This window comes from Microcaecilia unicolor, chromosome 4, assembly GCF_901765095.1.
Source record: "Microcaecilia unicolor chromosome 4, aMicUni1.1, whole genome shotgun sequence".
NCBI lineage: Eukaryota > Metazoa > Chordata > Amphibia > Gymnophiona > Siphonopidae > Microcaecilia > Microcaecilia unicolor.
The window spans coordinates 366,933,396-366,952,171 of record NC_044034.1 but is presented as its reverse complement, the minus strand read 5'-3'; the positions used below and the strand labels follow the sequence as shown (position 1 = coordinate 366,952,171).

The following is an 18,776-nucleotide window of genomic DNA, read 5'->3' as shown; positions in this document are numbered from 1 at the left end:
AATCTCCAATAGCAGCAACATTCCATGTAGAATCTCCAATAGTATCTATTTTATTTTTGTTACATTTGTACCCTGCGCTTTCCCACTCATGGCAGGCTCAATGCGGCTTACATGGGGCAATGGAGGGTTAAGTGACTTGCCCAGAGTCACAAGGAGCTGCCTGTGCCTGAAGTGGGAATCGAACTCAGGACCAAAGTCCACCACCCTAACCACTAGGCCACTCCTCCACTGTTGCTACTATTTGAGATTCTACATGGAATGTTGCTATTCCACTAGCAATATTCCATGTAGAAGTTGGCCCTTGCAGATCACCAATGTGGCCGCGCAGGCTTCTGCTTCTGTGAGTCTGACGTCCTGCACGTACGTGCAGGACGTCAGACTCACAGAAACAGAAGCCTGCGCAGCCTTCTACATGGAATGTTGCTAGTGGAATAGCAACATTCCATGTAGAAAATAGTAGCAACATTCCATGTAGAATCTCCAATAGCAGCAACATTCCATGTAGAATCTCCAATAGTATCTATTTTATTTTTGTTACATTTGTACCCTGCGCTTTCCCACTCATGGCAGGCTCAATGCGGCTTACATGGGGCAATGGAGGGTTAAGTGACTTGCCCAGAGTCACAAGGAGCTGCCTGTGCCTGAAGTGGGAATCGAACTCAGGACCAAAGTCCACCACCCTAACCACTAGGCCACTCCTCCACTGTTGCTACTATTTGAGATTCTACATGGAATGTTGCTATTCCACTAGCAATATTCCATGTAGAAGTTGGCCCTTGCAGATCACCAATGTGGCCGCGCAGGCTTCTGCTTCTGTGAGTCTGACGTCCTGCACGTACGTGCAGGACGTCAGACTCACAGAAACAGAAGCCTGCGCAGCCTTCTACATGGAATGTTGCTAGTGGAATAGCAACATTCCATGTAGAAAATAGTAGCAACATTCCATGTAGAATCTCCAATAGCAGCAACATTCCATGTAGAATCTCCAATAGTATCTATTTTATTTTTGTTACATTTGTACCCTGCGCTTTCCCACTCATGGCAGGCTCAATGCGGCTTACATGGGGCAATGGAGGATTAAGTGACTTGCCCAGAGTCACAAGGAGCTGCCTGTGCCTGAAGTGGGAATCGAACTCAGTAATTGTGATCAGTGCTCAGTTTTTGGTGCATTACACAGACCGGAGTCTTCAGCAATTGTAATATCACCAATCCATCATCATAGTATTATTGTGCATCCCTGCCTGTGTTGATTAAATAATGAATGTTATACAGAAACTTGTTCTTAAAATTGTAAGCAATTAAAGTTCAAAAGCATTCCTACTTATCTTTGGACAATATGCTGTGCTGTTCTCATTGTGGTGATATCCTGCTCTCAGTCCAAAGTTAATAAAGTGTAGCACTTTTTGATGAGAATCCTCATTCCATAATCATTCCCCTTTGTGATTCAAATGCTGTGATTCATGAATTTTGTTGTCCTGATTACTCAAAATGTAGAAATTATACTTCTTTTGTTCTCAAAATGGTCTGTTTTGCCTTTAGTCGGCATCTTCAGGAGAACTTAACTATAGAATTCGGCAAACCTTGGAAGGAACCAAACTCCATCGAGGCAAGTTTAAGGGGAGAGAGAGAGAATCGGGTTGAAGTGCTTTTAAAAACACAAACAAGTTTATTCTCTCTGAAATCACAACTGTCAGTTTGCTTTTCTGAGTTCACAACTGTCAGCTTACTTGCCTTAGTAGAGCTATACAAGAAAATAGCTGATTGAACTTTGGAGAAGTTACAGGAGGGGTGGGATGGGTTCTTCCGCTTCCTACATGCAAATGGAGGCAGGCAGACAGGTGGATGGGAGCATTTCAACACACTTTGAGGGGATTCATTTGCTGAAATAAATAAAGCTTGGGTGGCAGACTATCCGCCTTATTTTCGAAAGTGATGGGCGCCCATATTTCGACCCAAATCGGGAGATGGACGCCCATCTCGCAAAGGCACCCAAATCGGTATAATCGAAAGCCAATTTTGGGCGTCTTCAACTGCATTCTGTCACGGGAACGAACAAAGTTGACGGGAGCATGTCGGAGGCAAGGTGAAGGTGGGGCTGGGGCGTGTTTATCAGCCGAGGAGAGATGAGCGCCTTCGGCCGATAATCGAAAAAAAAAGGGCGGCAGAAGCGAGAATTTGGGTCGCTCTTGCTGGACCCTTTTTTTCACCACCCAAGTCCCCAAAAAAGTGCCCCAACTGGCCAGATAACCACCGGAGGGAATCAGGGATGACCTCCCCTCCCACCACAAAAAAGAACATTAAAACTTTTTTTGACAGCCTGTATGCGACCCTCAAATGTCATACCCAGCTCCCTGACAGCAGTATGCAGGTCCTTTGGAGCAGTTTTTAGTGGGTGCAGTGGTCGTCAGGCAGGCGGACCCAGGCCCATCCCCCCCCACCTCTTCCACTTGTGCTGGTTAATGTTGAGCCCTCCAACTACTACTACTATTTAACATTTCTAAAGCGCTACTAGGGTTACGCAGCGCTGTACAATTTAACATAGAAGGACAGTCCCTGCTCAGAGAGCTTAAAATCTAAAGGACAAATGTACAATCAGACAAGTAGGGGTCGTCAAACTGGGGCAGTCTAGATTTCCTGAAAGGTATAAAGGCTAGGTGCCGAAACCAACATTGAAGAGGTGGGCTTTGAGTAAGGATTTGAAGATGGGCAGGGAGGGGGCTTGGCGTATGGGCTCAGGAAGTTTATTCCAAGCATAAGGTGAGGCGAGGCAGAATGTGCGGAGCCTGGAATTGGCAGTGGTGGAGAAGGGTACTGAAAGGAGGGATTTGTCCTGTGAGCGGAGGTTTCGGGCGGGAACATAAGGGGAGATGAGGGTAGAGAGGTAATGAGGGGCTGCAGACTGAGTGCATTTGTAGGTAAGAAGGAGAAGCTTGAACTGAATGCGGTATCTGATCGGAAGCCAGTGAAGTGACCTGAGGAGAGGGGTGATATGAGTATATCGGTTCAGGCGGAATATAAGAAGTGCAGCAGAGTTCTGAACGGATTGAAGGGGGGATAGATGGTTAAGTGGGAGGCCAGTGAGGAGTAGGTTGCAGTAGTCAAGGCGAGAGGTAATGAGAGCGTGGATGAGAGTTCGGGTGGTGTGCTCAGAGAGGAAAGGGCGAATTTTGCTGATGTTAAAGAGGAAGAAGCGACAGGTCTTGGCTGTCTGCTGGATATGCGCGGAGAAGGAGAGGGCGGAGTCAAAGATGACTCCGAGGTTGCGGGCTGATAAGTACATAAGTACATAAGTAATGTCATACTGGGAAAAGACCAAGGGTCCATCGAGCCCAGCATCCTGTCCACGACAGCGGCCAATCCAGGCCAAGGGCACCTGGCAAGCTTCCCAAACGTACAAACATTCTATACATGTTATTCCTGGAATTTTGGATTTTTCCAAGTCCGTTTAGTAGCGGTTTATGGACTTGTCCTTTAGGAAACCGTCCAACCCCTTTTTAAACTCTGCTAAGCTAACCGCCTTCACCACTTTCTCCGGCAACGAATTCCAGAGTTTAATTACACATTGGGTGAAGAAAATTTTTCTCCGATTTGTTTTAAATTTACTACACTGCAGTTTCATCGTATGCCCCCTAGTCCTAGTATTTTTTGAAAGCGTGAACAGACGCTTCACATCCACCTGTTCCACTCCACTCATTATTTTATATACCTCTATCATGTCTCCCCTCAGCCGTCTCTTCTCCAAGCTGAATAGCCCTAGCCTCCTTAGTCTTTCTTCATAGGGAAGTCGTCCCATCCCCGCTATCATTTTAGTTGCCCTTCGCTGCACCTTTTCCAATTCTACTGTATCTTTCTTGAGATGCGGCGACCAGAATTGAACACAATACTCAAGGTGAGGTCGCACCATGGAGCGATACAACGGCATTATAACATCCTCACACCTGTTTTCCATACCTTTCCTAATAATACCCAGACGGGGAGGATGAGGGTGTTATCTACTGAGATGGAGAGCGGAGGAAGAGGAGAAGTGGGTTTTGGTGGAAAGACGAGAAGCTCGGTCTTGGCCATGTTCAGTTTCAGGTGGCGGTTGGACATCCATGCAGCAATGTCGGATAAGCAGGCCGAAACCTTGGCCTGGGTCTCCACGGTGATGTCTGGTGTGGAGAGATACAGCTGGGTGTCATCAGCATAAAGATGATACTGGAAACCATGAGATGAGATCAGTGAGCCCAGGGAAAAGGTGTAGATTGAAAAAAGAAGGGGTCCAAGGACAGATCCCTGGGGAACTCCAACAGAGAGCGGGATGGGGTGGAGGAAGATCCATGAGAGTGTACCCTGAAGGTTCGGTGGGAGAGATAGGAGGAGAACCAGGAGACGACAGAGCCCTGGAACTCCACTGTACCCACATGTAGGTGCCCCCCTGCACCCCTTAGGGCTATGGTAATGGTGTAGACTTGTGGGCAGTGGGTTTTGGGGGGCTCAGCACACAAGGGAAGGGTGCTATGCACCTGATAGCTATTTTTTAATTTGTAAAATTGCCCCCTAGGGTGCCCAGTTGGTGTCCTGGCATGTGAGGGGGACAAGTGCACTACGAATCCTGGCCCCTCCCACGACCCAATGCCTTGAATTTGTTTTTGAGCTGGGCACCTTCGGTTTCCATTATCGCTGAAAACCGATAGCGCCCGGCTCAAAAACACCCAAATCCTACACATTTGCCCCGCACAACCGTATTATCGAAAAAAAGATGGGCGCCCTTTCGAAAATACGGTTTGTCCCGCCCCTTCGCATGGCCACCCACGGAGATGGGCGCCCATGGAGATGGGCACCCACTTTCGATTATGCCCCTCCACGCATACATGCTGTAGGGGAACAGCTGAATCAGAATAAGGGAAATAGAAACCTACTCCCCATGAGTTTAAGGGACAGGTAAATCAGTGATAAGGTGGGAATTCACTAATTGAGAAAAGATTTTAGAAGGATTTGATTCACGCTGAACCATCTGTATGGTTTGGATATGGATATTGCCCTTTAGTGACAAAACCCTTGGACTAGTGGTTACAGATCCTTGATAAAGGCTGGTGAATCTAAAGGCACAGAGAACAGAAACCCTTGGTAGCCGGGCTCAATTCAGAAGAAGAAGCCATAGTCTTTGGAGCAAGCATAGCTCAGGGCAGAAGAAGGAGCTGCAGCCGTAACTCATGGTAGAAGGGACTGGGGGGGGGGGGCACTATCAGTGCCTAGGGTTGGGAATAGCAGAAGTAGCCTTCTAGAGGGGATCCCAGGGACTGGTGGCTGCACAGCCCTATTCAGGGCTGGTAGTCTGAACCCCAGCTGGAAGAAATCCCAGATGCTCCTCTTGAAGAGAGGCCAAATGAGGACAAAGGTCTCTGGTGTCTGATTGGCACTAGGGGCTCAACGAGGGCTAAGAACTCCAAGGTGTAATCGGCACTAGGGACCCAACATAGCTAGGGGCTCAGAAAGGAAGGGCAGCGGGTCCTCAGAGCCCTGGGAGGTTCTAGTAAGCTGCAGCAGACCTGGAAGCCCAACCTAACAGCCACCAGTCCAAGAAGCCTTCAGCAAAAGGGGTGAGATCTGAGGAGATTGGGTGAGGGTGAACTTGTAAAGAAAGGAGAGGAGGTGACCTAGGCCACACAGCCACACCCATTCACAGGGCCGCCGAGAGCCGGGGCCGGGCCCAGGACAAGGCCGTCTCTGGGCCCCCCCACCCCGAGGTCACGTCGTGTTGCGCCCCCCCCCCCCCCACCCGAGGTCACCAGGCCCCCCTCCACCCGCTGCCAGTGCTGGGCCCTCTGAACTAACCTGAAGCGCTTTCATCTTCAACGCAAGCAGCAGCAGCAGCGCAGACCTCTCCTTCCTACTACTACTACTACTACTACTTAACGTTTCTAAAGCACTACTAGGGTTACGCAGCGCTGTACAATTTAACATAGAGGGACAGTCCCTGCTCAAGGAGCTTACAATCTAAAAGACAAGTGAACAAGTCAGTCCGATAGGGGCAGTCAAATTGGGGCAGTCTGGATTTACTGAACGGTAAGAGTTAGGTGCCGAACGCAGCATTGAAGAGGTGGGCTTTAAGCAAAGACTTGAAGATGGGCAGGGAGGGGGCTTGACATAAGGGCTCAGGAAGGTTGTTCCAAGCATAGGGTGAGGCAAGGCAGAATGAGCGGAGCCTGGAGTTGGCGGTGGTGGAGAAGGGTACTGAGAGGAGGGATTTGTCCTGTGAACGGAGGTTTCGGGTGGGAACGTAAGGGGAGATGAGGGTAGAGAGGTAATGAGGGGCAGCAGACTGAGTGCATTTGTAGGTAAGAAGGAGAAACTTGAACTGAATGCGGTATCTGATAGGAAGCCAGTGAAGTGGCCTGAGGAGAGGGATGATATGAGTATATCGGTTCTGGCGGAATATAAGACGTGCAGCAGAGTTCTGAACAGATTGAAGGGGGATAGATGGCTAAGTGGGAGGCCGGTGAGGAGTAAGTTGCAGTAGTCAAGGCGAGAGGTAATGAGAGCGTGGACGAGAGTTCGGGTGGTGTGTTCAGAGAGGAAAGGGCGAATTTTGCTGATGTTAAAGAGGAAGAAGCGACAGGTCTTGGCTATCAGGCGAGGGCGGGACTCGGAAGGAAGGAGTGGCCTGCCCTGCTGCTGCTGCTTGCGTCGAAGATGAAGGCGCTTCAGGTTAGTTGTGGGAGCGACGGAGAGTGGGTGGGCCGGACTGCGGCGGCGCCGGGGACTTTTGTCCCCCCTGTCCCCCCCTCTCGGCGGCCCTCCCCATTCACTGATTTGACTAAGCAGCATGAAAGAGCTCACAGCTTAGACCCAGCAAGTAAGACTGACAGGGTCTAAGCAGTGTGCGAAAGACTACATCACTATCTCTGAACTCCCGAGTCAAAAAACTGATAATATTTGAGTGGTTGTTTTTGTTTGTTTAAAGAGGTTAAGTATCAACACTATTGGCATTTGATTATATTTGTTACAAGAGGTTAAATGTCAAGACTATTGATGGTTGTACATAGCAGTTGAATATATATAGTGTCATGTTTCCAGCCCCTACCTGTGCCCCCGCTGGGGGAAGCGATGGTCCTCGGGCATCGCGGCATCCAGGGGGGCGGAGACGGGCCTCCGCTGCAGCCGACGCTGCCGCGGGTCGGTCCGCTGGAGCGAATGCCGGCCTCGGAGGAGGGAGCACGCCGGCCAAAATGGCGGCCCCGGCGTCGACATCGCCCTGGCTAGGAGCGGATCAGCGCGGAAGCTCCGCCCCCTCGCACCGGATTGGTGCGCCGGCGCTGGGACCCCGCCGGCAGGGCAGTTCGGCCAATCGAGCGCTCCTTTGTCTGCCAGGACCAGGTGGTTGGCTCCTTTTCCGTGGGAGGGGCGGATTGGCGCTAGATTTAAACGGAGAGACTGGAGGATTCCAGTGCTTCCGGTTCTTTTGTCAGAAGCCGTCCGTGCCAGCAGCTTGCAGAGACTGTGTTCCTTTGACTTGCTGGCCGTCCTTGCCAGCAGCTTGCAGAGACTGTGTTCCTTTGACTGGCTGGCCGTCCTTGCCAGCAGTTTGCAGAGACTGTGTTCCTTTGACTTGCTGGCCGTCCTTGCCAGCAGCTTTCAGAGACTGTGTTCCTTTGACTTGCTGGCCGTCCTTGCCAGCAGCTTGCAGAGACTGTGTTCCTTTGACTTGCTAGCCGCCCTTGCTAGCTGTTTTCAGAGACTGTGGCCCTCTTCAGTGCTAGCCGCCCTTGCTAGCTGTCGTCAGAGACTATGGCCCTCTTCAGTGCTAGCCGCTCTTGCTAGCTGTCGTCAGAGACTGTGGCCCTCTTCAGTGCTAGCCGCCCTTGCTAGCTGCCCTTCAGAGACTGTGTTGCTGACTACCTACCAGGCTAGTCGTCACCCCGCGGTTCCAGCAGTCCTGCTGGCCGCCTGCAGCTGGGGGCTCAACCCCTGGTGAACGGCAGTCGCCGCGGGTGAAGATTCGGGGTGCACGGCTGTCCTCTGAGGTCTTGCGGGGCCTCAGGGAACCTAAGGGCTCACGTACTACAGAAACAGGACATATAGATTGATGTGAATAGTTAACTAAAACCTGTTTAATGTATTAGCTAGTCCTGTTCACAACAGTTCTCCTTGTTTTGGATTTTCCTGGGGAGAGAAGAGGGTAATCCTACCCACTAACACTTCTCTTCCCAAGGTGGAGGCACCGAGTTAAAAGCGCGAGTAAGAGACCAATGGAAACTGCCTTTGGGATGCTCCAGCCAGGTCAGGCCCCGAATCCAGGAGAGTCCAATAAGGGGGCGTTACCTGAGTGTTATTGCAAGGGTAAATAACTGTCCCCTATTGACTCATTCTATACTCCTCAGGATTTTATAAATTACTAACATCTCCCCTCCGAGTCACTTCTTCGTGCTTTTTTTAAACTCACACATCAGCTTTATATTACGAGAGAGTGGGGATACTGCATGAAGCTCTGGGACACTGATACTTGCCTCCATTGTTGGAGGTTTCGAGGGACCTGGATACATACCTTCTTAGAGTGCCCACAGTTAGGGGATTTATGGAACCAGGTTATTGAAGTTCTTGAATCCCCGGCAACACCCCTAATTCTATCTGCCCCTAAAGTTTTCTCCTGCCTACAGCACACACACCAACCTCTCATTATCACTTCCCTCAAACACACTGCTATTCCTGTATAGATAATCCAATAAAAATTCATTCTTTCTCCTCTCCTCCCCAAACTTGATCACCCCCACAACACTGGTACACTCTCACCTGGCTGCTCTCATTTCCGTGGTGTACAATCATCTTGCACAGCCCCCTCCCCATGCTGTACTTTTGGGTGGGGGGGGGGGGGATCAGCAGCACCAGCAGCAGCTCTAAAGGGAAGCCGGCAGCACAGGTGGCTCTGAGAGAAGATTGGCAGCTCTATCAGGGTCAATGGCGGGAGATGATCCTTGTAACATCCTCAGTAAGCCCCAGTAAGGCTTGGAACACCAAGACAGGCTATTGGAGCACCAAAACAAGGTTTGAAGTTCCCTGAGAGAGCTACTGGAACACCAGAATGAGGCTTGAATTTCCTGCGAAAGGCTATTGGAGCACCAGAATAAGGCATGAATTTCCTGAGAGAGGCTATTGGAGCACCAGAACGTGGGTTGAATTTCCTGAGAGCGCTACTGGAGCACCAGAATGAGGCTTGAATTTCCAGAGAGAGGCTATTGGAGAACCAGAATGAGGCTTGAATTTCCAGAGAGCGCTACTGGAGTACCAGAATAAGGTTTAGAATACACGGAGGCAGCCAATGGAAGGAGTTATGGTGAGCCCCCGGCGTTATTCACTTACATTTTTTAAATGCTAAACAATTAATGTGTTAATCGCGTAGCCCTAACAATAATCTTTGGTAGTAATTCTCTATAGACTGCCTAAAAGTTAGGCGTTGGGATAATACAAACTACACATGAATTCTATATCGCCACATTGCACGTGCAATTGCCACTATAGAATACTAGTGTAAATCCACATTTAAGTGCCTAATGGCTGATATAAATGCTCATTAATGCTAGTCCTATATAATAATTCTCACCTCCAACGTTCTAAAACCTGGCTGCCTGTGTCCGTAACTTGCTGGGTCTCCGAAGCCTCAGCTGACGTCACTGCAGGGGGAGGAGTAAAGCCTCAGCTGACGTCACTGCAGGGGGAGGAGTAGGGAAACACGCTCCGCGTGTTTCTCTACTCCTCCCCCTGCCTACGAAGCAGCTCTCACTGCCGCCCCCCCTCGCCGCATCAACCAAGCCCCCACCACCCTCCCCCACGGCACATCACCCAAGCCCTGACGCCCCTCCCCCACGTCCTCTCGCTGGTGGCAGGATAGGGAGGAAAGAGTCCTCATTGCCACCAGGGCCAACAACGGTGGAACGCGGAGCTTCCGAGTCTGACTGGCAGCGGAAATAGAGAATGCGAGTCCCGAGAAGCCGAGCAGCTAGATGGCTCTGGTAATGGTGCAGCGATCTCCCACCCCTACCACCAGCTCCAGCCCCTGCATGTCGGTGAGTGTCCAGTGGCCGGCTTCGGCCTCGCGTCTTCCTGTCAGGACGCTGCGCATGCACAGTCAGCCCGGTCTGGAAATTGGGATGCGCCTCACCCTGTCGAGCTGCTGAAATAATTCAGTCATACGCTCGGTCACCCATCCATACATTTACAGATTCATACAATTATTCTCTCTCGGTCATAAAAGAATGCATTTTGCTCACACACATGGTCACACACGCTTTTCTTACAATTACTTCCATATTCAGATGAGCTTCTTCCACCCCGCTTCAGGTATAAGTGCAGACTTCCTCTTCCCCCTCCCCCACGGCTCAGTCACACACACACACAGACACACACACACACAGTCTCTCACACACTCTCTCTCTCACATAAACACATACACACTCTGTCTCTCTCTCTCTCTCTCTGACATACACACTCCATCTCTCACACACACATACACTCTGAGGAAAACCTTGCTAGTGCCCGTTTCATTTCTCACAGAAACGGGCTTTTTTCCTAGTATTCTATAAGACATGCACATAAGTGCTAGGCACACCCCTGACCCAACCATTCCCTCCAAGCCCCTCTCTTGCAATTGTGCATTATGGATTTGGCGTGCAATTTTGTAGAATCCAGTTACATGTGTCACTGCTAATTAGTGCCAATTAGCACCAATTGACACAAATTTAGTCAATAAGTGGTTAATTATCATCTAATCATTAAGTAAAGCATGTAACTGACACTATTTTATAACTTGCGCGTGCAACTATCTATGCTAAGCATAACATTGCGTGTGCAAGTTTATGGGTGAATGCTTACACCCACTCCCAAGCAAGCATAAATGGCCTGTCATAAAATAACCCTCCTTAAGTAGTACCAAGAGCACCAGCGCATGAGGCTGGGGCAAATTTAAACAAGAGAGGGATAAAAAGAGGACATTGTGCAGAAAAAAAAGATATGAGAAAATCAGCAGCCTCTGTGGAATGGCTGATTAAAATAGCCAGCTTGTGAGCTGTATATCTTAGAGACTTCAGAACATACTTATGTATTAGTCAATTCTACCAGAATCTTTAAAGCCTCTGATGTATAATTCATAGTTTCTTTCTTAATGCTTCATGCACACATTCACCGCTTCCATTCTCCCTTAATACGGGATATACATATTTGACTTACTGTAGACACAATTTTGTTGATTAGAGACTTCAGATAAAAAGACATTGTAGCTCCTCCTGCTCCATTCACAATACTGGAAGTGGAAATAAGAAGTAGGGTAGCTTTAGCAGGACGCAAGAAGCGGTTCCTCAATGCCACTTTTAAATATCCTCGGCTCCTAGTTGAAGAAAAAAGAAATAGTTTTAAGGATAAGTTCTCATCTTAGGCTGTAAACCAACTGAAGCGCCTGTCTAATAAAGTGAGGTAGCATTTTATAGATACTGTGCATTAATTGCCAAAATTATTGAGCGATACCTGCAGAACATTTCGTTAACAGTTGGGAGCAATCCCAGCATCTTCCCATTCAGTTAGGTTAAGAGTTAGTTTTATCTAATAAAGCGCCCTTCATTGCCATACAAAGGAAATGATATGTCACATTATCTGCCTCGTTAATAGTTAACAAATGGAAGGGGTTCTCAGCTCAGTCTTTGGGACACATTGAACCAGTTTGGTTTTCAAAAAATCCACAATGAATATGCATGAAACAGATTTGCCTTCACTGGAGGGAGTGAATTCTATTATGCCTAGTTAAACACTATGGAAGACGATCGCACCTCTGGTATCATCAGAAGCTTTGCCTTCTAAAGTATCAAGTATCTGGGGCTCAGTGAATCTGGAGGAAGAATCAAACCTTGGACGCCTTCAGAGTTCCTAGAGAACATCAATTATCAGAAGTATTGTGGACGAAAAGATATTTTTAATAGTGATACTTGGTTGTATCACTACGAGGCATACTTATAATCCTGCCCACCCTATCCCGCACCTACCCTCTCCTAAACTTACTATTTCTGAATAGATAACCCAACAAACATTCACAATACACTTCACTAAAGTCACATACAGGTAATCTTGTCGATTGTTAACCCTATCATAGTACATTTGTTCATACCCGCTCCAACAAATCAACAAGACTTACTCAATTTAACAACTGTGGTGCATTAGTCCTAAGGCATACCACATCTGTCTTCAGCTAATTTAAAATAGGCGCTCAACAAACTTAAGCAGAAACTGAATGCAATTAAAGGAACTTCCAGGACTACACAGCATCATACCAATTTTTTTTTGTTACATTTGTACCCCGTGCTTTCCCACTCAGGGCAGGCTCAATGTGGCTTACATGGGGCAATGGAGGGTTAAGTGACTTGCCCAGAGTCACAAGGAGCTGCCTGTGCCTGAAGTGGGAATTGAACTCAGTTCCTCAGTTCCCCAGGACCGAAGTCCACCACCCTAACCACTAGGCCACTCCTCCACTGCCACAAAGAATAAGACAACCCAGGAATATATGGGTCTCAGCAGGCTCAAGTAGATTATGACATGTGACACAGAATCAGCCTCCTTCACAATCACTGCCCTATACAGTTCTTTTGCTGCTTCAGAGCATTGTGATGCTCAAGACAAATCACCCCAAGAGCACGGACAAAAAAGCTCAAAATACAAAATTGTTGCTGCTAAGGGACTCCATTAATAGAGGAATTAACTCTGAAACAGTTCAAGGGACCTCAGCTACGGGGCGTACCAGCCAAATAATGACTGTGATCAGACATGAGACTAAGGATTCTAACACTGATGTTGTAATCCACCAGGGGACAAATGATCTAGCTAACACTTATAGCGCAGAGAGCTTTCCAGAAACTGGAGGAGGGGCTAAAGTCATATGGACTATAGCCTTTTTTAAATAATATTTCCCTAAAACAGAATTACAATAACATATTATCAACTTACATTCCAATACAGCAATCCCCCTCTTCCCTCCCTCACCCCTAGACACAGTGTGTAATCCCCCACTTATACTCAGGCAGTCCGTGATTGTAGCTTTTTCTGAAGTACTTACTTACCTATGGAAAGGGAGAGGAAATACGGAGAACTTCAACAGATAGCTGTAAGCTTAGTGTCATCAATAGTGGTTTTAGGAGGATGAGGCAATATTAATTAACGTATTTATTAACAGTAATTTGTTATACTGCCTTTACTAACTCGTAGACCTAGATGGTTTACAACTAATTTTTTTTTTAATGCCATAATAGAAAAAGAGAAAGGAACTACAATATACTAATAGGAAAGTAACCAGCATTCAAACAAATTGAGTCAGAGTGTGTTTGTAGAAACAGGGCAGCAGTAGGGGACAGAGGAAGGCAAGGGAAGAAGGAGGGGAAATTGACAACAAGGGAAGGGGGTAAGGAGGGTTTAGGATTAGACCAGCAAGGATAAGCAGCTGATGAAATAACCAAGACTTTAAAGCGAGTTTACATTTTTTAAAAGACAATTCTGCGCAGATATCATGAGGGAGGGAATTCCAGTGGGAAGGGGCTGTAAAAGAAGAAGGTGCAGTGTCTGCTGGATTCCAAACTGGTTTGTCTAGGGATCGTAACAGACATATAGGTGAGTTCAGAATGGTGAAGTTAGCTAAATAGTCTGGAGAACGTAGCCGAAAAGCCTGAAAGGTGAGGGTTAGGAGTCTGTGGATCATTTTTTGCTCGATGGAAAGCCATGTATTTCTGAAGTAAGGGCAAAGCATGGTCTGATCTTTATGAATAACATTGTGTTTTGAGCAATTTAATTATCTCACTAGTTATTCCCATTTCTAGATCATTTATAAATATGTTTAAAAAGCAGCGGTCCCAGCACAAACCCCTGGGGAACCCCACTATCTACCCTTCTCCGTTGAGAATACTGACCATTTAACCCTATTCTCTGTTTTCTATCTTTTAACCAGTTGTTAATCCACAATAGAACACTACCTCCTATCCCCTGACTTTCTAATTTCCTCTGGAGTCTTTCAGGAGGTACTTTGTCAAATGCCTTTTGAAAATCCAGATACACAATATCGACTGACTCAACTTTATCCACATCTTATTCTCCCCTTCAAAGAAATGTAGTGGATTGGTAAGGCAAGATTTCCCTTTACTAAATCCATGCTGGCTTTGTCTCATTAATCCATGCTTATGTATATGCTCTATAATTTTGTTCTTTACAATAGTCTCTACCATTTTGCCCAGCACCAACATCAGGCTCACCGGTCTGTAATTTCCCGGATTACCTCTGGAACCCTTTTTAAAATCAGTGTTACATTGGCCACCCTCCAATCTACTGGTACCATGCTTGATTTTAAAGATAAATTATATATTACTAACAATAGTTCTGCAAGTTCATTTTTCAATTCTATCAATACTCTGGGATGTATACCATCTGGTCCTGGTGATTTGTTACTCTTCAATTTGTCAAATTGCCCCAGGTTTACAGAGATTTGATTCCATTTCTCTGACTCGTCAGCACTGAATACCATTTATAACACCAGTATCTCTCCCACATCTTCCTCGGTGAAGACAGAAACAGAGAATTCATTTAATCTCTCCGCTGTGGCCTTGTCTTCCCTGAGTGCCCCCTTTTATCCCTCGGTCATCTAGTGGTCCCACTAATTGTTTTGCCAGCTTCTTACTTTCAATATACCTAAAAAAGTTTTTACTATGTTTTTTTTGCCTCCAACACAATCTTCCTTTCAAAGTCTCTCTTTGCCTTCCTTATCAGCACTTTGCATTAGGCTTGCCATTCCTTATGCTATTTCCTATTATATTCAGTACTTTTGGATCATCCCCCTCCTCAGGAAGGAGCTTTCCCTCATCTAACAGCTCCTTCAATGATGGCTCTTCAGAACAGACCGAGGCCACTTCTGATAAGGAGAGAGAAGCAGAGAGAGCCTCATCTGCCCACTCCTTGGAAAGTAGGCCTGGTCTCCCCACCAGCTCCTGTTCTTCAGGCAATGGACCCTCTTCTCCCTCCTTCTGTTCCTCTTCTACGTCCCTGCATGTGCACAAACATATGGATGGACAGACCAAAAAATAGGCAGATGGAACAACCTTTGAAACTGTAAAATGTGCCTACTAAAGCCTGACTTGGATAAGGTATGAAATCCTAAAATCGCTGGAAATTGGGATATATACATGGATAAACTGGAAGGACCCACTTGTCTCTTTCTGTCACCACATACTACAAACACAAGAAAAGTTTGTCTTTGAAGGACATTTATCATGACTTTTCCCCCAAAAGAACCTAGCAGGTTATGCTGCCTGCAACAGTAACAATTTATAAGGAACGAGAAATGAAAACCCTGCCTAACAGAAATAGGAATCTCCCACGACAGCACAAATATCATCCGTTGTTGGATAAAATTCCAGCAATGCAACATCATATCTTTCTGAGCTTTCAATGCATGACTCAAATAGGGAAGCGGATCAGCAGAATCCATTCAAACGACTGCAAATTCCAACACTGGACTCTAGAAGTAGAAAACATTTTGCTTTACCACTGACACAGAACATTGTAAACATTTCTAAGATTTGATTCCTGCTTCCTATCCACCTGCTGTTCGGCTGTTAGAAGGCTAAATGAAAAGTGTAAAATATGGGAGTTCATATCTTGATATTTAAAAATGCAAAGCTCAATAATAAAAACACATTTTAACAGAATCAACTTAAAAAGGGTCACTAAATAATGCTATAAAATCCTCTCCACAAAAATAGTCTATTTCTAGCTTATGTACTGGATGCATTTATTTTGTCATATTTATATTCCACCTTCCTAAATGGCAACTTACTCAATGCAGAGAACAGCAGAGCATGAAAATAGCTCCTGCTCCATCTATGTCACTCAAAACCCTGTGTGGAACTACATTTCTCTGTGTATTGACAACCTATATCCTTCTAATACAAGGGCTCCCTCCATGAGATCAGATGCCACAATTCAGTCCTGAGCAGATCTCATAGCTCTTTCCAGAAGGGTTCTATAAAGTCTGCTGACAGCTCATCTTTAGAGGGTACATTCCTATCCTATGAGTCCAATGACAATGTTTGTTTGTCTAGTTATGTCATACGTAGACTTCTCTGAGAGGGCCGAATGCATAAATTAGATGGCCATATTAAACTATAGATAAAACAATATTATAATTGTGTAGGTCTTGGTTGCATTTAACCAATGTAAATAACAAATTCAGGAAATTATTAATAAAGGGTTAAATTCTCAAACCAACAGTTAAGTCCGTGCTATTCACTCCAGATTCAAGGTCTTATTTATTCTGGAGGACAGAGAAGTAAGGGTCTTTTTCTCACTTCTCTCTACCCTCTGGGAGACTGTAAAGATTTTTTCCTTTTTTATTCTGGCCAGACAGAGATAGAACTCATTTGACCTTATTCTTTGGATAAACCACTCACTATTTTAAAAATAAATCACATTTGAGCAGTTTAAAATCAAAAATATAAATATTTAACATATAAAACATCAATCATAAGTACATAAGTATTACCACACTGGGACAGACCAAAGGTCCATAAAGCCCAGTATCCTGTTTCCAACAGTGGCCAATCCAGGTCACAAGTACCTGGCAGAAACTCAAATAGTAGCAACATTCCATGTAGAACCCCAAAGAATAGCAAGATTCTAGAATTCTAAAGAATAACAAGATTCCATGCAGAATTTCAGTGTAGCAACATTCCATTTAGAACCTCAAAGACTAGCAAGATTCCATTCCGAATCCTAAGTACATAAGTATTGCCATACTGGGACAGACCAAAGGTCCATTAAGCCCAGCATCCTGTTTCCAACAGTGGCCAATCCAGGTACAAAACATTTTATGCTGCTTATCCCAGAAATAAGCAGTGGATTCTCCCCAAGTCCATTTTAATAATGGTCTATGAACTTTTCCTTTAGGAAGCTGTCCAGATATAAAATATATAAAAGAGACTCCCCCCCCCCCCCCCCTCCACCATCATAGTAAATAAAACCAGGACATCAACCCTTGCAAACATAAAGAAGTGAGAAGAGGTGACAGTAGATCTTTTCTGTGTTTAGCATCTTTGTTAGCCACACTGTTGGGCTCACTTTCAAAAGAGAAGGACGCTCATCTTTCGACATAAATCGGAAGATGGAGGTCCCTCTCCAAGGGTCGTCCAAATCGGTATAATCAAAAGCCGATTTTGGACGTCCCCAACTGCTTTCCGTCGCAGGGACAGCCAAAGTTTGAGGGGGCGTGTCAGAGGCGTAGCGAAAGCGGGACTTTGCATGCCTAACGCTTGGATGTCCTTGACCCATAATTGAAAGAAACAAGTACTTCCCTAACGAACACTTGGACGACTTTACCTGGTCGTGTTTTTCTTACGACCAAGGCACACAAAGGTGCCCGAAATGATCAGATGACCACCGGAGAGAATTGGGGATGACCTCCCCTTACTCCCCTAGTGATCACTAACCCCCTCCCACCCTCACAAAACATCTTTCAAAATATTGATTGCCAGCCTCTATGGACTCAGGTCCATCACAGCAGTATGCAGGTCCCTGGAGCAGTTTTAGTGGGTGCAGTGCACTTCAGGCAGATAGACCCAGGCCCATACCCCCCCTACCTGTTACGTTTGTGGAAGAAACAGCGAACCCTCCCAAACCTACCACAAACCCACTGTACCCACATCTAGGTGCCATGGTAGTGGTGTACAGTTGTGGGTAGTGGGTTTCAGGGGGGGGGTTGGGGGGCTCAGCACACAAGATAAAGGAGCTATGTACCTGGAAGCAATTTATGAAGTCCACTGCAGTGCCCCCTAGGGTGCGGTTGGTGTCCTGGCATGTCAGGGGGACCAGTGCACTACAAATGGTGGCTCCTCCCATGACCAAATGGCTTGCATTTAGTCGTTTCTGAGATGGACAGCCTTGGTTTTGAAAATCGTTGAAAATCAGAAATGCCCATGTCTAGGGACAACCATCTCTAAGGATCACCAAATTTCAGGATTTGGACGTCCCTGACCGTATTATCGAAACAAAAGATGGACATCCATCTTGTTTCAAAAATACGAGTTTCCCCGCCCATGGATCGGGACATTTTGCGAGGACGTCCAAATCGAAACGTAGATGTCCCTTTCGAAAATGCCCCTCCACGTCTACTACTGGACTCAAATGGACCCTTTAGATTTGTATTTTGGGTGTCATTTACTAGCCACTGGAATATTATGGGAGGAATAGTTTATAACATAATCACTAACAATATTCAGTTGGCCACTTATAGCCATGGGCCTTTTTTTAAGCTATTTAAAGTAATGAGCTGAATTCAACTCAGAAATTCATTGCTGGATGGTGACAGGTAATCGGCACTGAATACCTGGGCTTCTCTGGTTAGGAGCAAGATCCTGGACAATATTCAGTTGGGACACAGATAAGGAGGTCTGGTACATTCCGTCGGCCCCCCCCCCCCCATTGCCACCCCCCCCCCCCAATGGATCCTTTTATTAACCCATTCCCTTGGTTCAGATCTCCCCCCCCCCATTACCCCTCCAGTTCCAATCCCCCTAGATCCCCAGCTCTCCCTAGGCCTCAGTCAAAGGTGATCCCTGGTAGTCTAGAATGGGGCAGGAGCACTCCCCCCCACCCAGGTTCAAAATTGAAGTGGAGGAGCAGCCTAATAGCGCAGTAGGCTGAGAACCAGGAAAACCATGTTCGATTCCTACTGTTGCTCCTTGTGACACTGGAAAAGTCACAAGGAGCCACCAAAGGTATAAAAC

At 46.5% G+C, this 18,776-nt stretch overlaps 1 protein-coding gene across 1 annotated transcript in view; it reads right to left on the bottom strand.

Moving 5' to 3' along the window:
- CFAP47 (cilia and flagella associated protein 47) overlaps positions 1-18,776 on the bottom strand; it is a 1,083,264-nt gene that overhangs the window by 613,099 nt on the left and 451,389 nt on the right. Inside the window, 1 exon segment of the mRNA XM_030202357.1 lies at positions 11,203-11,359. Within this exon segment, the coding sequence (XP_030058217.1) occupies positions 11,203-11,359 (157 nt within the window).